Source organism: Penicillium digitatum, chromosome 1, assembly GCF_016767815.1.
Source record: "Penicillium digitatum chromosome 1, complete sequence".
In the NCBI taxonomy this organism is placed as follows: Eukaryota; Fungi; Ascomycota; class Eurotiomycetes; order Eurotiales; family Aspergillaceae; genus Penicillium; species Penicillium digitatum.
In genome coordinates this window covers 2072595-2095670 of record NC_089384.1, presented here as the reverse complement: position 1 = coordinate 2095670, position 23076 = coordinate 2072595, and the positions used below count along the sequence as shown (strand labels likewise).

Genomic DNA, 23076 nt, shown 5'->3' with positions numbered 1-23076 from the left:
AACAAATTCCGACAAAACCCCCCCTACTATAAAATTTTCTCCATTCACCTTTCTGACCCGTCCAATCTCGTCGCAGCTCCCGCTCCCGCTCTCGAACTCTTCTGCTATGGGATCGGCCATGCGACCTGCCTCTATGCTTGGGCTTCTCGGTATGCTTTGAAGGGTCAGAGGACCCTGACTTGGCGAACAAGCTTTTGAGCCAGACAAACATCTTGGGGCTGATTCTGAATTGATACCTGCCAAGGGGGAAGTTGGTTATCCGTTTATACCCCAGTGATGAAGTCGGGACAAGTAGCGCCATAGGGAAGAGTGATCAGATAGAACGTGGGTTCAGGGAGATTTTGAATTACCTAGGAATGACTCAGGCGAAGCGCGTAGAGAGTAGTAGTACGGAGTAGAGAGAGGTGTTGATGTTAATGTTCCTTGTACGGAATCTAAAAGGGTGGTTTGGCTGTTTATCGGGGGCCACAAGGTGGAGCTACCATTCCTTTATGAAGTCCTGCGACATACCCCGCATTTTTTGGCGCCTAGCATCCCCCCCAAACAACAAACCACCCTGTAATGATATTTTCTTCCTACACCTACCATACGCTCCTTCGGCGTTAAAATCTCTGGAGACAGGGGTATCTAGGGTGAGCTATCCCCCAGGCAACGTGCCGGAATTTATTGTACCCTCGAAGCTGGAGGATCTGCCTCGAAGTGCACCGTCGACGATGTACATCAATGTAGCACTATATGCTGTGCCAGAGAGTGGCTTTTAGAGTTCAACAAAGTCTCCTCGAGACCTTGTAGTAGCTATTTTTCGATCTTTAACTAGCATAACCGCAATTTGATTGATTCATAGAGTCTACCGGAACCCTCGTTAATCCTGTAAACGCCTAGACGATAGATGTTTCTCTTAATAGACTTCTGCAACACTCGCAGCGGGCTTTAGGTTTAGAACAACGCTTTAGATTTATTGTTCTATTCCTTAGTCTAATCATTAACTAGAAAGAGTTAGAATCTAGCGCACATAGTTTATCTGTGACAGTCGTATCATCTAGAGAGACTACTTTTAGGCAATCACAAAGCTATATGGAAAATTACTAGACATGGCCTACCATAGCGAGTTTAACACAGGTCTTATAATTCGATACATTTTTGCTACTAACCGAAGTCATCTTAATTGAAGAAATATAGAAGGGGCATAATAAGGTCTAGTTCTAAGCGAAGTGGCTTCTTTTATCTATCCCTAAAAGAACACGGGCGTAAACATGGTGGTTTTGGTAATTTGCCGTAGAATTTATCCTATAGACTACCTTCTCATGATTGCAAACGAGAATCTCTACGAGCTACTATCACCACAGGGTGTACTGTGGCTAAGAAAAATAGCAAGAATGCTCTTGGCGTGGCATTCATCTATCCTAGCTGATATTAATCAGGGCGATGCCTAGGCTCTGTCGCATACCCCTTTACAGTTTGAATATGGTATGATATGATACCTGTTCATGTTCAATCCAACCAATCTAACCATGAAACTTTTTCAAACGAATGTCCCTCCATGCCATAATACCAACAATTCCTACTACCATCATGAACAGAAAGATCAGGATAAATGTCGTCGCAACCATGCCACATGCTTTCTGTGAACTCTCCCTTCTCTCTTTGCGCTCCCGCTGCCGATCACATTCTGCACAATGGATGTGTTGATTCGGCTCATCACCGGTCACTGCGATAGGGGTAGGGACGTGATGCAGGTGGTGACCCTGTTCCACATCTCGGTGTGCATCGGTATCGTCTACTTGGCCGACCATAGTATACTGTGTATTTAGGTAGATAGATTAGTACACTGGGAACATCCACCCCTCCCTTCCGGAGTGATTTTCTTACACCATTCCGTGAGCTGGAACCGCGCTCGTGAAATAAGTCCTCGTAGGCAGGAGCGGGCTCTGCGGGTGTTGAATTACCCATGGTAGATGGCAAACTCTAGGGTGGTTGCGATAGAGGTAGATGGACTTTGAGGTCGTGAAGTGTTGACTTTGCAAGTCCATCTGACACTAAGTATCAGGTGGGGGGGGGGGGGGGGGGGGGGGGCTAGGCAACAGGCTTGTCCTATTCGTCCGTTCAGTGGCTTTGGCCCCGTTTACGCCACGCCTTAATCCGGTTGGGTGTAACGTTGTACGCCCTGCTCCGTCTCGAACGTGACTTATCCGGGGTTTGGTGCTGAGGCTGAGAATGGAAATTGAAGTTGGCTTCGCCCTATATCTAGAAGATCCTCAAAGTCCGCCTATCAAGCATGCCGTTACGAAGTACTTTTTCTGGGTTTGTAGAAACAGACCAGGAGTCACTTATCAGAAGTTACCATCGTGCGATTCTGACCGGAGATTTGGATATCGCGTGGATGTCCCGATACGGATAGTGGTGCGAGTGCTGGGACGTCTTGCGAAAGTTACTGATATGAATGCCTAGATAGGTATTTATTAAGATGCGATAGTGCATGGGTCTGTCAAATGGCTATGGTTCCGTGGGAATCATTGAGACGGCGTGATATTGGTTTACTGTTCTTGAAGAAGTTATCGATCGGGATAGTAATGTTTGTTGTTGGGTATTTCAAGAATCCTTTTTTTTTCCCTTACATTGGTGGAAGGGAGGAGCTCTAGCGATACCGGGATTGCACGGCTGGTATGTAGATGTGTACCCTACATGTTCACTATGTGAAACTATCTTGACCAAACCCAAGGAGCCGGAATTTACATGGCAATGTTTGTCCTCAAACGTTGGGCCTCGATAAACCTTCCCAGTCCTATTCCTAGGCAGCCTAATGTCGACAGTAGAGGTAGGACCATGCTGGCATGGGGCGTACACGCAGGCAAAACTAATGCCATCTACGGCATCGGGATTTGAAAGAATCCAGCGTATATAGACGGACTGGCGTATTTCCCTGCATTGACGGCGCGGATCTCGTGTCTTGCTTCGATTGCTGTTCCGTTTGGAAGTCTACTGGGATTGACGATGATGTCGACGGTGTTTCCAGATAAGGGCAGGGTTAGACGGCGAGATGCTAAAGGTGGTGTTATGGGGGCTTTGATTGCTTTGATGCTATTGATTGTGACTGTCTGTTTGGCTTACTACTTTTCTTGGGAATGTGTGGATTTGGAAGGAAGAGATTCGAAATTTTCCAACATCTCATGCCAGCTTCTGGGATATAAAGCTCACATAAGCCTGGGCTCAAAGGTAATGCGTACGTAATATCTCCTTTAGACAGGTGACTGTTACTCAATGATATCCTAGCCACCATCGAGACAGTGACTCGGACGACAATCCCACACCCGCACTGTTGTAGAGGCAAACTCGATTCAAGTCAACAGAACTATTCATGTAGTAAACTCAAGCCGATTTCCAGCAAAGTCCCGAGCGAAGAACCGGGTGGGATATTCTTTCCCTTGAGTCCCTGTAGTGATACTCAGCCACTAGTTATACCGGGGGAAGCATCAAAGACAACGTTTCACTCACCAGAGTTTACCTCGCCGGGCTTATCGGCAGCCAGTGGAGCTGCAGCACCACCGCGTACATGGTGATCATAGATGTTTGTTTTAAGTTCCTCTAGTTCCTCGCGGGAAGACAACTTGAAGCATGGGTGTCGGCTAGAGAGGGGATCGGTCGAGCCGAAGCTAATATGCACTTGCTGTCCACTGGAGCCAATATCGAACCTGTCGATGAAATTAGAGAAGTTTTCTTTTCCTTGAGAAAGAAGGCGCTTCAATACCACAGGATTGTGCCTTTCTGGAATTCCGGTACCGGCGACGGAGTGAGTCCGAGGGTGGTCCCGTAGAACTCCTCGGCTTGTTCTAATGTATCCCGAGGGATTGAGAGATTGATATGGGCGATTCCAGAAATCATGATGTCGGACAGAGGATATGTGTGTGTGGTCGTGTTTGGGTGAGATGGGCTGGGATATATTCAAGCCCCGCGGGAAACAGTTTCCGTGTCGGATGAGAGATGAGTCAAGCAACAAATAGTGTGACGACGGTTAATACGCAATGTGGAGGTTGGAGTTGTTAGATTGGTGAACGATAAGATATCCAGTCAATCCCTGGAAAAAGATCCGAAGTCCATCTCGCAGACTAAATCGCCCGGTTGCCCCTCCTAAGAGGGGAGACGCCGGCGGTAGCCGAAGATCGGGGGAGTTCTGCTGTCAGTCCCCGGTCCTTTTTTTTTATTAAAGGCATCATCAGAGCCATTCCAGTTTTTGCTTGACATTGAACAAAATCCTTAGGCAATCCTCATCTCGAGGACATCGCCAAGATTGCTTGTGCACGGAGGCTGTGTTTCACAGACATGGGTGATGATCAAGGGTGGGGCAGTCCGGTTGAACCGGATGCTTTTCACTTGCTCTGAGGCGATATCTCCGAAATTCGAGAGGTGTGCAATAATGACCCCCAAAAAAAAACACGAATTGGAGGATATTCTGGGACAGTCGCCCTGGTTAGTGTGCGATTACTGGGCAAGAATTCTGCAAGGCCATTTGGATGGGATGTGATCAATGGATGTGAGCCTCGTGATCTTATAGAGGACCCATTCGAGCAAAATAGTCATCGATGATCAACTCCGCCGCCTTTTCTGCAATCGCATATACGGTGGCTTGGATGTGGGCCCCCCACCTGCAATGGCATGATGCTCGCATCTACAACCCGTAGGGCATGCACCCCATGCACCTGGAGCATATCATTCACAACCCCAGCATTGGTTCCATCTGCTTTACCCATAGCGCAGGTTCCAACTGCTGTATGTATGTTTAGTGATTTGCCGAATGAATCTTGGAGGGAGAACATACGATGCCAATCGGTCACAGTATAATTGGAGACGAACTCTTCGTATACTTTTTCCTCAGAGTCTGCCCCATTGTTAGAAGGAGGAAAGACTCGACCGTGCACGAGTTTGGCCAAAGGCTCGGTTTGACAGATTCGATCCCCCCATCTGAGTGCTTTGGCCATGACCTTCTTATCAATCTCTCCAGGTCCTAGAAAATACCGCGGGTCAATCACGGGCTTGTCATCAATTGTGGCCCTCTCATAATTGGTTTCGCTCATAGGAGGTATATGGATAGACCCGCGCGAGAATGGATACTGCAGCATTTTGCAGCATAGTGGCGTATTTCTTTCCGGGCTCAGACACAAAATATGGGCTCCAGTTACCAAGATCAAAGAGATACTCGATTTGACCACGCGCTTGCCCGGAATCGAATTGACTGGCTAAAAGAGCGTCACGCGTACGTCCTGTTTTTCGCGCAATTTCCTTAGCCTGGGTGTGCAGTTCGTCACATTCTGCAGGTGATAGGATCTTCGAAAGTGGACAATACGCCACTGAACAGGGCATAACAGTCCAAGGTCCGGTCTGAGAAGCGTAATAGGCGCGGTCTGCAGCTTCGCGCTGAATTGGGTCTTGGAGAATGTCATCGCGGGTTGGAATCGTGGCGGGGATTTCGAAGATGGTGGCAGTCACTTATAAACATCAGCCAAGATCACAGGGAGCACTGTTTACATCTCATACTCATGTGCTCCTGCAAATTCTCTCCTACATTGGGGCTGTGGACTTTTGTCTCAATTCCAGCAGCTTCCAACACAACTTGGTTGCCAATGCCGGATAGCTCCAGCAGTTGTGGCGATTGCACGCTACCAGCACAGACGATTGTCTCCTCGCATGCTTTGATATTTGCTTCCTGTCCATTCCAGCGTACACGGGCCCCTGTTGCGTACCACTCATCATCCTCGGATTCAAATAGGATTTCTAGGGCAGTTGCTCCAGTCAGTATATGCAGGTTTGGGCGCGTTGCGATGGGTTGATAGTATGCGGAGGCGGAATAGCTGCGCTCCTGGGTATCTGGGTCAATTGTGCAGATCAGATTCCAAACGCCTGTATTATCGCCGGCGAGACTATCGCGGGTGGATCGGACCCCAAGACTATTGAGCGTCTCGTGCCAGTATTGGTGTGTCGGGCCATACTGCTTGGTATGTGATGTATGTAGAGGACCTTTCGTTCCGTAAATTTGGGGATCATAAGAAGACTGATAATGTTTTTGATGAGCGGCACTCGGTGGGTGGAAATTCTCGCTGCGGCGGAAAAAGGGCCTGTCAGGAATTCAACACATCACGGATCAGCAGGTGAGATTCAAGATAGAGCATGGATTTTAGCTCATACAGTAGATCTTCCCATCCCCATCCCTCATTCCCCAATTCTGCCCAAGAATCATAGTCTTTGCGATGGCCCCGATTTCACGCCATCAGATTGAGCGCACTTGTGCCACCTAATATGCGACCTCGTGGCCTTGGTAGTGATCTTCCCCCCCAGACCTGGCTGTGGCGTAGTTTTGAATTTCCAATCGTATTTCGAGCCGATGGTTTCGCCATACCGACCAGGGACATTGATCGCGCCATTGTCATCTATGTTTAGAACTGATGGGCCGGCTTCGATGACTCCCACGCAGAATTCAGGGTCACTAGTCAGGCGGGCAGCAACAGCTAGACCTGCGGTACCTCCGCCTACAATCAAGTAGTCGAGATCGAGGGCCGCGAACTGTTGAAGGGTCTCGTTACCCATGACTGGTGAAGGGTTGGGAGAGAAAATCTAATCACTTCTTGCTTTTGGGCTGCTTTGCGCTCAGCCTCGAGGATGTGCCAAGCAACGGGACAGTTGGTAAGTATGTGCAGGGTTGTCGCGTGTACTTGCTTGTACTTGCGGGGTAGAGCAAAAACCACCTTTCGTCAACCTCACATGAACATTTTTCATACGAAAATGAGTGGTGCCTTTAGAGGGGAGACATGTTATTTTACTATATGTCATCCATGCCACAGCGCTACTCGGTGGCTAAAGGCTGCTGTGTCGACACCCCTGCTCACAGCCCGATTGCACGAGACGCCTAGACCGAGGCGAGAAGTCCTTTTCCTATGTCACTGCCCCGGTCGGACTTCACATCATTTCGGAAGTTGAAAGGACAGAAGACCAAGAAGGATTTCATCAAGAATGGCCTCAAGTTATAAGTCTTTTGTTTGAAACTCATGCAAAGATTTGGAGGGTTGCCCTGTTGTCTTCCCTCGCACTCATATCCTCAGCTGCTCCGATCAGAGCGATGGGAGTACCTGCGCTATACTGCTATGGAATAAATAGTAGTGTTTATGACCTCGGCTTGGTTGTTGCTGCTGGCACTCCATCTTACATTATGTCATCCTCTGTATGGCTATTCGACTAAATGGAATACCCTTGTTACCTAGAATGTCCACTAGGCTGTCGAAAAAAAGGATTTTCTTTACTACTGAGGCAAGCTTTCAACAAAACGACAGCATCGAGAGAAGTGGTAAATGTGGTACGTCTTTTGGCTTGCGTGTCATTATTTGTGGTAATGTCGATCATCATGATTGACGTCACAGAAGATTCAGGATAGTGGATTGGGCTATTACTACTTGCACCATGCTATCTTCATTTCCTCATGGTCGCAGCTCTCGGTTTTTTGGTTTATTTGCTGATCTCTTGCTCTGCTGAGTGGGAGGTTATTCCGACTCTTGTGTTGGAGTTCAGAAACCGCTATGGAGACCGGCAAAAGTTTGTGCGAAATGTGGAAGAGCGAATAAGGCACCTTCAGATGAGGCAGGCATTGCAGCGTAGGCTCAGTTGGGAACGATCCAAAATTCGGAGGACCTCGGGGCGAGCGGATTGAGAGCTGTTTAAGCTTAAATTTAAAGCAAAGCCTTCCGAAGTTCCCCTGGAGGCTATTTGCTGAGCGTGTTGTCCATGGACATAAAAACGGCTACGTCATCGTATAAAGGGTGGAGTACGACAAAATATTGCGAACCCCCACATCTCCAATTTGCTTTCTACAACAACCCTGCATCGCCTTTTGAAAATATGACCGCCATCTCACCCGTGGCGGACCCTCTTACTGTCCTGCCCCCAGAAATTGTCCTGCAAATCTTGCACTTCACCCCGGTCTCCGCCCTTGCGTCCTTGACCGCGGCTTCCAAAGCTTGGCATCAATTTATCGACGTCACTCACCAAGAAACTATTTACAAATCCGAAGCCAAAACTGCCCAGCCACTAAGAGGTAGCCGCGATTTCTCCTTTCTCTCCGATACCCACAGCTATGCCAAAGTATTCGAGGGTACGGAATCATGGAAAGACCTATGCAGGCGCCAAACACTGCTGGCCCGCAATTGGGCGGAACCGCATCCTGTCAGCCAGGAATCAGTGCTACAAATTGGCAACGATCCCGTTTGGCGATTCCGTGCCGACTTTAAGCGCCGCTTTTTTGTTTCCACTTCACATGCTGGCGGGTTGAACGTCACTGATATGGACACTGGCCATATCCTTTGGCAACTCCCTTCGGTGCTGGACACCGACGGAGACGGAGTTCGCCCACACGCCCACTTGGAATATCAGGATGGTATGGCCGTGTTTGATAGTGAAGGGGATTCGCTCGAGGTTTGGCAGACGGACCATGAAGGTGCAAAGCGTGGAGAGTTCCGGCGCATCGCTACCTTGACCCATGATTGCCAGACGAGAGGGTTCCAATTGTCCTACTGGACTCTTTGTGTCGTTTCCAATGAGGGCCAGGGCTTTGTGTACGATATGAAGCAGCGACCTCCCCAGTTGACCACACACCTGACGATTGAGCGAGGTGGCATTGGCCATTTGGACCAAAGCGAAGACATTGTAGTATATTCGATGGGAAGAAAAGGCTATTTTGCATACAGCAAGGAGTCTGGTGCCTTCTTGGGCACGTTGAAGCCGTGCAACTCCACGGAAAAATATCACATTCTTCCTCCGAAAGCCTCATCTGTTTCTGCAAGTGCAGCACTAGCAAGCGCTACGCGACTTGGCCCAACACCTCAGCTCCTCCTACCCGGAGCATTTAGAAATGATTGTTTAGTGCCAATCAAAGTCGCTAAAGGTCCACTGTCACCACCGGATGACCCAGATCACGTCTGGCACGGGGAGGATGAATGGGGAGCAGGAATGTTGCACGGCGATCTCTTCGTGGGCTTCTCTCGCGCTGGTCGTGTTTTCATATGCCCCGCCTTTCGCAAGGCTCTCTGTGACGAAGCTAGTCTCGCTACAGAGAGCTTCATATTGGAATGCGAATCAGATGGGTTAAGTTTTGACCTTGGTGGCTGGTTATCAATCCGCAACCATCGCGTGATGTTCGAAATTCAAGATCGGATCTATGTTGTCGCCCTTGATGACAACAATAAGGTTCAGAATCTGGAGAATCCTGCCCGTGCCTCGTACTCGCTGCTTACTAGCTCTGCGCCGCAGCTTGCTGTTCCTATCAGTTATATGGCGTTGGCTGATGATGCTATTATGACTACCTACACCGTGAGCTCCTTTTAGACCTTTGAAAAGAAAAGAAAAACGAAAGCAGAACAGCTAATATCAGAATTTCCAGACCCTTGGCTGGCGTGATTCCAACGTCGCAGATGGCATGCCTCCACCGCAAGGCAGAGATATTCCCCGAGTTTTTCATACAAAAGTCATCCGTATCCTCAGCCTGGCTCCTAACCTTTCTGACAAATATTCTTCTGCCTCCGACGACACCGATAAGCCCTCAAAGGCAGAAAAAATTGGTAGTTCTGCCCCAAATCTGCCATCCGAAGACGCCTGGCGTACACAGGCCGGGTTGTTACAGCTGCTTACCATGCTTGGCGAAGAGGCAGATCTTGAACAGAGCGATGACGAAGATGAATGGGAGAGCGTGGATGACGCTGAGAGTGAATTGGAAGGATGAGAGATAGTATGAGGAGCAAGATACATCCGATAGGGCCTAGATTTTCCGTTGACTAGCTCTGGCCCCAGAGACCTTCATGGTGTCGAGGTTTTGTGTTTCAATGCCTTGTCACCTCCGACCCTCACAATCATGCACTCTCCGACTATGCAGGTGCAGCGTATCACATAACTGGCGGCTGTTCCTTCGGGCGCACACATTGCAGTATTCTCAACCCTGGATCTATGGAACTAGTAGAAGGCTTGGAACGATTTAATCCCACGAAATACGATAGACAACCCAAAAGCAGCATCTATCTCAATACAACCAACGGAAAAAAGGATTTTTCGGTCGTAATTTCCCGATTTACAGTCAACAGACAGTGATAAGCGTAAGAGAACAAAAGAGAAGAGCATAGTCGAAAATACCTGGGAGTCCTGGTAATTATCACCGGATGTGGGGATTGGTAAAAATTAAAACGACGAACTCTTGAAGTTATATCTGCTCCCCAGGCCATTAAAAAAGTTTTTTTTTTTTTTTAATTTTCAACACAATGTTAATAACATAGAAGACAATTAAGACTCGTGTGCTGAGTATGGATCTTGCAAGATCTTTTTTGGGATAAGGTTGTGTTGGGTGGGTCCTGCCAAGTGGGTCCATCTAGAACAAGGAGTGGCTATAAGATGTATTCCAACGTTAGGTTGTACTTTCACAGCTAACCTGGGTGATGCAAGGAGAAAGAGGGGCCCAAAGACATGGTCAAAACTCAAGTTTGACTCTCCCAAGACCTATTCTTACTATAATCCTGAGTTCCTGGTTGTTCGTTGTTGAGAGTCATAGTCAGTTCCTAGTACCTAACATGGAATTAGGGTTCTTTAACGCAACAATTAACCCGGCATCATATAAACACCATTCACTTATTGTATCTCAAGGATTTTGGACTCATAGAGAATATATTAGCGGTATTGGTGAAGTCTGGTACCCTCATCGCCCATTTCTACACATTTGAGTTACATCACACATTGCTGGAAAACATTTCAATCCAGACCGCTTTCAGCCATCAAAACCTGGTGGAACTAAACGATCGGACGTTTTGATTTGATTCACTTTCTGATTTTGTTGAAAAATAAATGTGGAGTTCATGAATCTACTGGGATGGAAGAGAAGTCTAGAAATGTGGCATCCTATTCCAGAGATGAATAAATAGGACAATTTGCAGTTTTCTGCCTGCCTTCCAACTTATTTGTAGACAACTTGTATCAAATTTTAATGCCGTGTAGTTCTCAATCGTTATTTTCGAATGAATTATAACTACACCTGTTGTAAATCACCTGTCTACTTTTATGTCAAATGTGAGTTTTACAAGTAAATTTTAGACTCAGAAATACAGTTTATAGGAGCTCCATTTGATTTTTCATGACCGCACGAGAGAATGCAGCCATGTACATGCCCATTGCTTCATTTATAGGATCAAGAGCGGCCAAAAGGGACCATTTAGCGATGTTGTGACACAAAGAGGAGACTGATTGGTAAAGCTACAGATAAACAAAGACATAGATACACAATGAAGGTACAACAACATGAGCCCGCCCTGTGCAGATGCGAAAATCATGGATGCATTCTTCAAACAAACGTTGGCTTCTCACCCAATCAAAAACTCATTTGGGCCTTGAAAATTCCCCTGACAATCGAAACCGCCCCATTTCCTCCAAGACGAAAGAGATAGTTTTAAACTTTTCCCTCGCCCCTGACAGATCGTCTTTTCGACAAGTTTACTCCACCTCACGGCGGATGTAAACAACAAGTTCTGACTTGAAGGGAGCAAGCACAGTATCGTGTAAGTCCCAAAACAAATAGAGATCATATTCATCTTCAACCATGTTCATCACCCGAGCGGAGTTTGGATTATGCCTGGGAGAACTGATCAGTAAGCAAGATGAAGTGAGCACAGCATCAGAGTGAGACTTACAACCCACGATCTCCTTCATAGATAACTCGGTCCCAGATCAGCATCGCTGGCCGAGCAAAGTCAACAGTAATATCCTTCAACGGAAGAGCGGGGCAGCAAGAGAAAAGAATGCAGTCGTTGTCAATTTCAAGCAAAGCCTTGGGGTCTTCCAGAACCTCGCAGCCATGCTCCGCAAGAGCCCAGGTGTCAACGGCGGTGTAGCGAGGCTCCTGCGCATAGAATCGGATCTCTTCATCATTCATATCTTCAATTGACTCTTTGAGCGCAATCATAAGGGAGTGTTGAATTGCGCTGCGATAGGTGCAATCCTCATCATCGGGACCAAATTCCATTGATCCAGACGCGATACCGATGATCTTCGTGATTTCATGAGAGGCAACATGTTTGAGAAGAGCCTTTAGCATCTGCCATTCAGGGGATTCCTTCCAGGACTTCAGCGTATTTTGGAGAAACTCATCCACAGCCACACGGTTCTCAATGTATGGGGTGGAGATGGGTAGCTTGGTGTCACTCGCGCGCACGAGCATGAAATGCTCGATCTGCAATGGGAAGAAGGCTTCCTCTAGCAGACCTTTTCCCGAACTCACTGCCGAAATGAGTTGTTCATAGCATAAGTATGTGATCTTGGGCTGCTGGCTGTTATTAAAAGCATCTATTAGCTAGAGACACGTGACATTGGAACCCTGAAAGGGCATCATCAACGACTTACATCTCCCAGTCTTCATTCCTGGCTGCTCCCATATGAAGCTGTCCAGTCACCACTTCGTAAGAGATCTTGGAACCAGTGAGGCCCTTGACAGAGATCAGTTGCTTTTGCGAATTACTCTTTCTCCGGGTGTTGTACCGGCGATGGAGTTGGTTCGAAACATTTTCAAGTTCTTTCTTCGTGAAGAAAGGCTTGCCATTGTCATACCACTCCTTGAGAAGCTCTATAGCTTTATCAGGGGTGCATGGCCATTCTTTGAGGGGCCGAGTGCCCGGCTCGGGATCTTCGTGGAAACAATGCAAATGGTGCATCGTGACGAATCCCAGAGGAAGGCAGATCCGTTCCGAGATACTTGAATTGACGTGCTGAAGACACGAAAATACGCAAATTGCGAAAATTGGAGTGCTTGAGCAAAGTCAGAAACGGCAGAGAGTAAGAGAACGACAATGGAAAGGCAGATGAGAGTGAATGGGAAGTAAGTCAAGACTAAGGTCAGACGCACTTTGACAAAGACGCGTCTTCGGCGGAGAACGATATTATACTGCTGTTTGTACACAAGTCTGAAATCACGAGCTATCGAGCTATCGAGCTATCGATAGGGTATTTCCTATCTGGGTCATGATAAAATGAACTGCTAATACATCATTTTGAAGGAGAAACTTTGCCACTACGACCCATATTTGGTTTACAGATTTTCAAGTCCACAGAAGTTGTTAAAATGGAGTGTGCGAGAGTCATTCATCTTGAGCTACGTTTCAACTCACTGACAGTCGGCAATCCTTTGTTGCTCGTCTTTGTTCTCCATAGTGTACACTGAATAGCTCATAGCAATGGGGTTCGCATAAAGTACTGCATTCATTTCTGCAGTTTTCTCTCTGTGTACCTGCTTCACTGCTTCTGTTTCTGCGAAGACTGAGTCAAAGGACATGCGATATTAATTGGATTATTGCTCTAAAAAAGAGCATTGTTCGAGTCCTGGATTCACAATAGAATTTTCAAAACGGACGTTCAGACTTCAATATGATAGACGATTTGATATGCCATGGCCTCTTAAAAAGGTGGCCGTCCAAACTTCTGATGCTGGAGTCCGACAATCGAGCTCGCTACGTTACATTACGGTTTCTGATTATCTTGCATTCTAGCAGTCTCATATAGAACAAAATAATTTCGTGAGAGAATCAGTGTATACTCGTTCTTTTGTAGTGTTAGTCTGGCTTTTTTTTTATTTCCCTGGCGCTGCGTCCATTTTAAACACAAATTAGCTCGAATGAACCTGAAGCGAAGTCCAAATTGGATATGTAGTGTGACAGTTTCGAGATAGATATTTTTGAATATAAATGATATGGGGACCTCAAGACTGACGACTAAATAGTGAGATCAGAGACCAGACCTCATTCTCAGGTGCTTAGAAAAGTACAGTTTGACCAAAAATGTAAATTGCTACATAGATTTCCTTTCTCCGATTCATGATAGCCAGCTTGTAACAGCGCTTGTAACAGCAATGAAAAATGTTGCTCTGTTGAACTTGAGAAAAATCAAGAGAAAAGGCAGGCAAGTGCCGAGGAGGTGTCCAAGGTGATATCAAACCACGGGTGCCTAAGGCACTTGCACCAAAGTCAGGTGTAACCATCATTTACAAGGTCAATCTCACCACTAACCTATCTATCAAAAGAATCTCAATCATTTGGTATTCAACCTGAAATCTCTGATAATATCATGGAGACCTCCGATTTTGTCGTATCGGCGGCCGGCTCCAAAACCTTTCATCCATTTACCCGCCTTCCCACCGAACTGCGCCTCCAGATATGGCGTAGCGCTTTGCCCGAGCGGGACAAGCCTGCATTTACTCCCTACCCAAAGGGTGGTTGGCTCCCTGTTGCACCTGAAAGTCAGCATGCAAGTAACATCCATCAAGCCCCTGTGGAGTGGAAGTTCTGCCCCCAATCACTTGATCAAATCCGTGTCAAGATCCCACTCGCCGACGTGAACCACGAGGCTCGTCAGGTTGCTCTCAAATGGGCACACAAGCAGGGATTTGAGGTCATTTTCCATAATGACAGACAGTGTTTTATCTTCTTACGCCCTTTTGAGCCAATGCGCGACCTGATATGGATTGGCGGTGATGTATTTGAACTCTTCATCGACGAGTGTTGGGGGGTGCACGAGTCGGCTCATTCTCCGGAGAATGTTTCTCTTCCCATCAAAGTCGGTCACTTTGCCGTGCCTGTGAATTTGTTGATACATGATCGGTGTTTGACTTCGCTTGCCGACACCCTTCGCTGTTTTTCCGGCGACATAGTTTTGTACATCATCGCGGACGAGCATCCAAGCTTTAATGTGATACATGGTAACCACACAAAGGTACAGCCGCGGTGGGAGCTTCATGACACACTTGAAGGAGAAACAATGGTCTGGGAACGTAAAAGCAAGACATTTGAGGTGGAACTGGGCCCCCGACTCTTCAATGAGAACTCCATTCAATACGAGCGAATATTGGAAGGCAGTCAATTGATAGCTTGTGTTCTTGGCCGATTTATGCCCAACGTCAACTTTGAGATACGGGCTGCTCGTGCCATCAGACTTTGAATGCTATTTGAGTCCCACATCACCCACACCTTGCGGATCATGACACACACATCGGCTTCTTTCTGATCTAGTTTTTGTTTGGGCTAAGGATGATTTTCTGGGAAACATTGCGGGAATGATCATTTTTTTGACGGTTGCTCAACTTTTCTTCAGCGTTCAGCTATAATGGGTTATCCTAATTTCAATTGGCTTCCAAGTTTCGGAGGCTAAGTTTAAAAATCAAATCGCTGTTGACTGTCCGACTACTCTCTGCTTTTGTCAATTAACACGTTAAGATGCTGTAACAAATCACTATTGTGATCATCTTTAATGACAAGTCCTGAGAAGTCCTGGGCCTTGGAAGTTTGCCTCGGACATGGGAATTAGGTTTAGAAAGCTCACGTGGTACGCAGATTCCTTGGGGGATTCGTAGTGCCTGAATGTCCGATTATCCCTGGAATCTTGATCGCTTTTTACACCGTTCTATACAATTCATTCTAAATTCGGTATCCAAGTTGAAAACACAAATCCATGCAGCAACAACTTTTGGGTGGTTTACAGCTCTCATGTATGAATTAGATTTGTGCAGTGTAAAAGGGTACCTCCAGTCTTAAGGTTGCTTATGAAGACCTCTGGAATAGCATCTTCATTTTTTGCCAGTCTTGATTCAGATATCCAGGTTAAAAACCAGACATTCAGGCATCTAGAAAGCTGCGTACAAATGCTCAGCAGTTGTGCCTCCTACACAATTCTGACCCGAGGTCAGTAAAAAGCCGTCTCTGATCGATTTTTAAAGTTTACAGTTCTCTCCATAGTTTGAGCTTCTTTACTCTACTTTTTTTTCTTTTTGAAAATTACACTCAACTCTCACATTTCACCACGCACGTAGACATTTTCCTATCATTGCGCCTTTTCGGCTGTGGTTTCTAAAACCCATCACCCTTGAAGGATTGCCTAGGTGCGTGTTGGTATGCAGTTTCCCCATTCAAACAACCTTGTACTGAATGATATCCAAATCCACAAAGACAGACTATTGCTGATGACCGGCCGAGCTTAAACTCTATTAGAGAACTCCATACAACGGCCATAAGCTGACATATTCACCAACTACCATCTCTTACTATTACCGTTCTTCCCTCGACCAAATTGGCATCCTAGACAGCAGTATCTCGAGTTCCAAGGCTAGGGTCTTCAGCCGCGCGAGTACGAAACTAGCGTGTTTTGCATCGACGTGATGGAAACCTACATGAGCATAAAGTATTCACTCGGAGGTGGGCGAAGTCGCGCCACATTCTTTCAAGTGCTGGCAAACCAGGTGGACCATATCCTGGACCACTTGACTAGCCTCATTTTTTGTGTGCACGCGTTGGTGTGCACCGACGGTGATGAGATTGTGTCTGCTCGTCGCAGCCGTGTATTTTCCACTTGACCATTGAGCAATGTGCTCTAGGAGAGGCTCCACGTGTTCCTCTGCGATAGTTCCGTGGCGACTAGTAAAGGCTGGATGACCCCCAAGCCCCTGCGTGTACCATGCTGTATAGGTCACCCTTGCTCCTAGGGCGACGGTGGCTAGTAAAATGAGTCCTAGTATCAGAAGAAACAAATTCTTTTGGATTGACATGAGGCTAGCTGCAAGCAATTTAGTTGTAATATTTCTGTTGTGAATGATCCATCAGTACAAGAGATTCTAGCTAAGGTATTGTTTGGCCAAAGTGTCGAATTGCTGAGAGAAATGTTAAATTGTGGATTGAACTTACTTTCTTTGGTTTTATAGAGCGGATCCACTCCACTTTTGATGTTTTCTGTAATAATGCTGTTGAAAATCCTATAACAGTCCACAGTTCTGTGAAAGGCAGACCCACCAGTGGTTCTCCTGCATGGAATATATCCTAACTGTGTATCCCGTAGCAAATTCTTCTTCGGCACTTCTCTAAGCAAGCTGGTATTACAACGGACTCTATGTCCAATGATGTCACGTTCCTAGGTTACTATCTCACCATGTCTTGTTCTTTAGGTAATTTTAGGACTAACTCAAATGGATCTGTCAACTGTCAACTGTCAACTGTCAATTAGCCGGGTGCAGGATTCAAGGTTATCTGGGTTGTTCAACGGGAGGCTGGAATTACACAAGGGCTGAAAGAAGTTACTCGGCAAGAGAGACATTGGGCAAATCAAGGGTCATATATGAAATTCGCTTTGTAAATTTCTACTCTAACTGTAACACCGATAGGAATTACCAGAAGTATGTCACAAGGCCGCGAATGCGGCTGGCTATTCTAGTGACCTAATCATGAGATTTGCTGCTAACTTCAGCAGCCTAAATATGTAGTCCTGCAAATGTCTGCGGGGCATCATCCCATCCCCAAGGACAGAGTCCTCACATTCTGCTTGACCCAGTGTGAAGCTCGTGTTGCATTTGGAACATTTGTAGTTTCACCTATTAGCAGGTCATACTCTGAGTCTGCTAAGATGGTGCCATTCGGCATGTAAAGTTACACCGGATCTTTGAACAACGTCAATCTACCTCCCAATATCCATAGTCTTTTCTCCTCTATGAGATAGATATTTGAATAAGAAACATTCTTTCTGTGGAATGAAATTGTGTGATATTGTGGGGATATATTTATTTGGGCTTGCTATTTGTGCCATTCTGAGTATTTGAATGATCCATCTCAAGTCTAAAACTATGAAATGCAGCTCTCTTACCTTGCCATACAGTGTTTACGTTTTTTTACTTGTAACTTAACTCGGTGGAGATGGTTGAGAGTTATCACCATATACATGTTTCAATTGCTATCAACTCCTTTCCACGTCAAGTTCCCTCGGTACTGCTTGCTCCAATGAATGCAAGTTCTAATGCCTGTTATGAAGTCTGAGATCGAATTTTTAAAAATCCGAATCGAGTCTTGGGAAAGTTGTTAAAATTTTATTGAATATTGTCAAACCTCAAATACGGCCTCCCTAGGCCATAAACAGGAACCTTGGTTTTTGTTATGGTCTAGTGGAAAGTACGCTGTATTTCGTTCAACAAATATGATTACTTTCCAAATTTCCAAAATGAGTGCTATCTCGATGCTATTATGTGGCGGCCTTCGAAGGATATCTGATATTGCCAGATTCTTAAAATTGAAAGCACATTTGTTCGCATGGTTGGTTTAAGATTCAAGCAACACATGGCGGGGAAATAAGAAGTCTCCAGTTGTGGACTATGGCGGAGTTGGGAATAATGGCCCACCTCAAGCAGAGCAACACTAGGCCCTTTTTTGCGCAACTTTTATGAAATCGCGATGCATATTCGCGAACACTGTACAGATTTTGTGAAGTATCATAGAACCATGGGCAGCAAGGCTCCGGAATGAGAAATGTAAACATCGATGGCATTCTCCCGTCCTGTTGGTCCAATGTTGTTGATGAGGTTCGGCCTTCCTGGCCTCATATCAGGCATGGCTGTTGTGAATGGTGTTGTTCAACTTCGCATTTTGACTCAAGGATGAATTGAATTTGCTAAAAGGATGGTAAAAGAAAGAGCAAACTATCTGGGCAGGGTTGATGCCGCTAGGCCAACGGAGCGGACTAAAGTTAGCCTCGAGACGAGTGTGTTCTCCTTGGCTCCATTGTATTTACTTCAAACCAAGTGTAACCCCCTTTGATGAATATTGCCATTTGAATAGTTCACAAGAGGTGGATTTTGTAGAGTGTAAATGAAAAAAGAACCAAAAATCGCTCCATCGTGGGTATCCTCAATGTCCAATAACATCAACATAATCATAAAACAAAATTGATATACCCGGAACAATCTGGAATCAATTTCAAGCAAAGGTCCCGGATTCCAGATTCTCCAAAATCAGGCAAGTTGTCTCTCGATATTGCGGGGCCCGGCTAGAAGCGACGGCGGGATCGGAGGGACGGGGCCACTATACACCGGCACACGGGCGTCTCGGGGGCCAGGAGGGGGGGGAGGCGGAGGTGGAGGACGTCCGTAAACCGGATGGTGGGCTTGGGGGTGAGGGTAATTATGGGGATAGGGTGGTACAGGCGGACCGGGGGAACCTCCAGCCCCAAAAGCCAAACGGCCAAAGTCGCCTTGCAGCCGCTGTTCCTGGTAGCGGTAATGAGCAGAATGTGGAGAGTTAGGGTCAATGTAACCCATCGATCGGCTCGGGTCGCCGGGAAGGGAGACAACGGAGGCGCGGAGCGTGCGTGCGATGTCATCGAAGGTGACCTCCATAGGGGAGATGTAGGTGGTGTTGCTTTTTGCGGACCAGGCGAGAACATGGCCGCAAACACGGCCGGTGGGACGGTCGAAGACCCATGCACCGGAGTCACCAGGGGCTGTCGAATCAAGAGAGATTAGCTTCATGAAATGTTGTTTTACTCGATACGAGCCCATGTTTTAGGAGGGGTTGGTGCTGTTTGTTTACCAGCTAAGAAGGGCAACAAATGATGGGCATGCATGAAAAACAAAAAAAGGGTATCTAATTAAGGAGCATCTAGACAAAATCATGGATCTGCTGAAATGTACCTCTTACCTCCGAAGTTCCCGTTGACGCAAAAGCTCGTTGAGAATGAATGTCGTCCTTGGAGTTTGACCAATGTCATAGCCTTGGATATCTGCCCTGTCTGCAGTCCGCTTGTACGGCCGCAACAATGAACTTGCAAGCCACCTAGCTCCTCCATCCGTGCTACCTGGTTTAGAAATATGGGTTGTGGAGGGATAGGACGACCTGGACGAGCGATACTGGATCTGGTAGTATCGAGAATGATGTTGCGAGGGTCCATGCGGGCTTCATCGACTTTGATGAGCGCCCAGTCAATTTCATGTTTCAGACCCTTTCGAGTCCAGCGCCGTACTCCAGATGATGCGTGGACATAACCTAGGGAGTGTGAGGCTAGGTGCTCGTCATCGCGATCTTCCGGAGATGGAAAAAAGTCTTCGTGTACGTCGTCAATAGCTGGTTGGGTGACAAGCAGCCGAGGTTCTTCGCCTGGCTCGATACCGGCAGTATCGCCAATGGACGCAGTGTCACCGTCATCGTCATCGGGACTCACAGAGCCATCATCTGATGAATCTTCATCTGAAAGCCAAGTTTCATCATACCCAGACTCAAGACCGTACGATGCATCGTCTCCGTCCTCCAAATCGGAAATTTCGAAGTCAAAGTTCACATCAGGCGAGTCATCCTCTGGATAGTCGTACATGAATCCAGGGTGGGGGATATTTGATGTGTCACGAGGCCAGTTCCCCGCCGACCTGGAAGGGGCATCTTGATTGGAGTCTCTGGGGCCACTGCCTTGGCCCTCATCTTCACTAGGAGCTTCCAGCATATGATGAACTGTTAGGCCATACGGCAAGCCATCGACAATGACGGCACCACCATATGAGACGGGGGGTAGGTGCTCGTCGTTCTGAAAGGCACCGATAGATGCCCCACACAGAGGACGTTGCTGGTGACATGGATTGAGCTCTCGCTGGCGAAAGGGTATATCATTGGATGCGTTCGGGCGAGCCTTGGCCGGCCTCCGGCGCCTATTCCGAGGAACCTTGGACCGTTCGATATCGCCACGGAGAACAATCAAATCCCAGTCATCTCGACCAAGAGCGAAGTGCTTCTTGAGGGCCATTCGAACCTTCTTCACACTAGCGCACGTAACACAAATCGTCGTTTTAGCACTTTCAGACGACTCACCAGTCATGATGAGGTTTACTCCACACGACTCAGAAGACTCCTTCAAGATTTTCTGAAGAAGACGACTCACTCGAGGCATTATTTGAAAATTCCACTCTTGCAGGTGTTCATTTGGTATTTCCAAGTGCGGAAGTCTCTTGACTGTCCGTTTCTTTTGTGGCCTTTCGATGGGTTTGTCTTCATTTACTACACCCCATGCTTCGGCGGGGATTGTGGGAAGCTTCTTGTCGTAATTAGACATATCCCGCTTCGATGCCTTGTATGTCCTGATTTTGTCCTCGATGGGAACTGGCTCAGGGGTAGGGACAAGGGCAAGCGGAAGGCAGTCATCCAATTCTTCCGCCGAGGGTGCCGAGAAGATATCAATCCGGCAACAGGACCACAAAATCTTGCAGATAGTGTACATGAAATTCATTGAAAAAGAGAAAGTGCCATCAGGGTCTGACAAGTCGAGCACCGGGTAATGGTAAATCTGCGGAACACGAAGACTAAGGTCAGTCATCGGTTGTGTTGATAAATGGAAGTTGGGGGCATCGAGGCACAACTGAACGGCTTGAAGATAAGCACCGCCGCACTTCGGGCCGAGTTTTTTCACATAAAGATCTTCCACTCGATGCTTGAACCACGAGCGGTCGTACTTCATCTTCCAAAGCCGCCCAACTGGTGCCCACAAGCCTATCTCTAGAAGAATGAGGCCTAGCGAGTAAAGGTCATAGGCCCACGCGCCATCATCCTCAACAGATCTCTTGTCATCTGGGTGACGATACATTGCCGAAGACAATGGCTCAGGGGTTGGTCCATCACCGGAGAACCGTGCCGGGGAAGTAAGATAAGGACGGCCAAGATCTGGTGCAAGACCACCCTCATCATCACTCGCATCACTCCGACCCGGAAAAAAGATAACATTGCTGCTGTTTATGTTTCCATGAACTGCATTTTGGCTTCTTAAGTGGAGAGCGGACATTAAGAGATCGTAGGCCAATCGAAAGCGAGTGTCAAGGTTCGGAACTCGATTCTCCCTGTACTCCTCTGCCGAAGGAAGAAGAGCGACCAGTGGCTTAGGCTTTAACTCTTTCAACAAGTCACTCGGATTTTGTAGGAATGGGAAGTAGTCGACCGGCATCTGATAAAGAAATGCATAGCGAGAATTCGAGTTATCATTGCAGTAGCCCAAAAATCGCATCAACCCCAAGTGCGAGATCCTGGCGTTCTGTAACAACTGCTCAAGAGAATGCTGGAGCTTTTCCAATCGAGCATTCTTATTATCCATTTGAGAATCCGCCAAAATAGGCATAAACTCGACAAGCACAGAGACATGGGACTCCTTTGTGGAAGCGAGAAGAGGCGATGCCGATGACTTCAGGCGTCCAATGGCACGTGAGTTGGAAGATGCCGCGACAGGTTCATATGGAGGAGGACTATTATCATGGGCCGCTCCATATAGTTGCAGAGCCAAGCGATCAATGAGGAGATGGTTTAAAGGTAGGAAAGGATTCGAGGAGTCACGGTGCGCGGTTGTGGACGAGTAGGTGAATGGATCGAACATTGGTTTCGGGCTTTGTACTTTCTCCTTTGACTCTGAGAATGTGCCGTGGGATGAATCATAAGGGGAGGTGGGATTAAGTCGTGGGCGGCGCGCGCTGTTCCTGCTGGATGACATGCTGGAGGCCATCGTCCGCCGGGAGCGCGAGAGATCATAAAGGGTATCAATACAACCAGTGAGTTCATTCAAAATCGTGTTTGAGCGCGTTATATCTTCCTCTGTCCATTGTGTTTTAACGGATCTGCTAGTAAGGGTATCCTTCGATGGCATATCGAGCTTCTGTTCCTTGGAAGGTAGCATTGGCGCATCCAGATGTTGGACTTGCTCGGCATCGTTGAGAAGTTCTTGAATCGACGACATGACACTCTCAACGACATCGCTGAAGCCTGCAGCAGTCAAAGATTCATCGATGTCGTTGGGCTGCGCGGCGCCTGCGTCACTCCAGTCTAGACCCCATGCCAGCAAGCGATCCCTCTGTTTCTGGAAACTCCCGTGGAGGGCGACGAGCTCAGGGTCATCAAGGGCCTTAGAGGCCGTCGTAACACTCTCACAGGAGGTTTTCGTATCGGTATATAGTTTCGTGAGGCGTCGCTGGAGGAAGCCGCCTCCTCCTCCATGCCGGAGGACTGACATCTTGTCGATTGCGGAGGGGATCGATAAGAATGATAGATGCAGTATCAAGCATCAGAGACAAAACACTGCAATGGGAAGGTTCAAGAATACATAGCGATAGTCGCCAAAGTCCAAAGAATCCATCTGACAGGAGAAAAGAACTTGATAAAGAATTGCAGAGCAAGTTTCAAATGGGTGCCTTGAGGATGGAGGCCGATAACCACACAACCGCACATGGAGGGAATCCTGTTGCCTAACCAATGA

The 23076-nt window shown here is 47.2% G+C and overlaps 7 protein-coding genes across 7 annotated transcripts; 2 read left to right on the top strand and 5 right to left on the bottom strand.

Moving 5' to 3' along the window:
• Positions 1–1505: 1505 nt before the first annotated feature.
• Positions 1506–1950, bottom strand: Pdw03_3026 (Hybrid signal transduction histidine kinase B; the record flags this gene model as incomplete). The annotated part of the gene is made up of 2 exons (XM_066100364.1): positions 1506–1799; positions 1870–1950. The coding sequence occupies 2 exons, from the start codon at positions 1948–1950 to the stop codon at positions 1506–1508; spliced, it is 375 nt and encodes a 124-aa protein (XP_065955764.1).
• Positions 1951–3353: 1403 nt separating this feature from the next.
• Positions 3354–3879, bottom strand: Pdw03_3025 (putative glyoxalase family protein; the record flags this gene model as incomplete). Its single annotated transcript, XM_014677120.2, has 3 exons — positions 3354–3430; positions 3493–3689; positions 3746–3879. The coding sequence occupies 3 exons, from the start codon at positions 3877–3879 to the stop codon at positions 3354–3356; spliced, it is 408 nt and encodes a 135-aa protein (XP_014532606.2).
• Positions 3880–4543: 664 nt separating this feature from the next.
• Positions 4544–6576, bottom strand: Pdw03_3024 (Glucose-methanol-choline oxidoreductase; the record flags this gene model as incomplete). Its single annotated transcript, XM_066100363.1, has 7 exons — positions 4544–4594; positions 4641–4762; positions 4814–4999; positions 5175–5480; positions 5530–6107; positions 6178–6214; positions 6330–6576. The coding sequence occupies 7 exons, from the start codon at positions 6574–6576 to the stop codon at positions 4544–4546; spliced, it is 1527 nt and encodes a 508-aa protein (XP_065955763.1).
• A 1302-nt stretch (positions 6577–7878) lies between these two features.
• Positions 7879–9754, top strand: Pdw03_3023 (Cyclin-like F-box; the record flags this gene model as incomplete). The annotated part of the gene is made up of 2 exons (XM_014677123.1): positions 7879–9345; positions 9416–9754. 2 exons carry the CDS (start codon positions 7879–7881, stop codon positions 9752–9754), a joined length of 1806 nt encoding a protein of 601 aa, XP_014532609.1.
• A 1748-nt stretch (positions 9755–11502) lies between these two features.
• Pdw03_3022 (Sensitivity To Red Light Reduced-like, SRR1) lies at positions 11503–12716 on the bottom strand (the record flags this gene model as incomplete). Its single annotated transcript, XM_014677124.1, has 3 exons — positions 11503–11641; positions 11700–12335; positions 12409–12716. The coding sequence occupies 3 exons, from the start codon at positions 12714–12716 to the stop codon at positions 11503–11505; spliced, it is 1083 nt and encodes a 360-aa protein (XP_014532610.1).
• A 1405-nt stretch (positions 12717–14121) lies between these two features.
• Pdw03_3021 (putative exo-beta- -glucanase protein) lies at positions 14122–14991 on the top strand (the record flags this gene model as incomplete). Its single annotated transcript, XM_014677125.1, has 1 exon — positions 14122–14991. One exon carries the CDS (start codon positions 14122–14124, stop codon positions 14989–14991), a length of 870 nt encoding a protein of 289 aa, XP_014532611.1.
• A 3823-nt stretch (positions 14992–18814) lies between these two features.
• Pdw03_3020 (EF-Hand 1, calcium-binding site) lies at positions 18815–22833 on the bottom strand (the record flags this gene model as incomplete). Its single annotated transcript, XM_014677126.1, has 2 exons — positions 18815–19302; positions 19500–22833. 2 exons carry the CDS (start codon positions 22831–22833, stop codon positions 18815–18817), a joined length of 3822 nt encoding a protein of 1273 aa, XP_014532612.1.
• Positions 22834–23076: the final 243 nt, after the last annotated feature.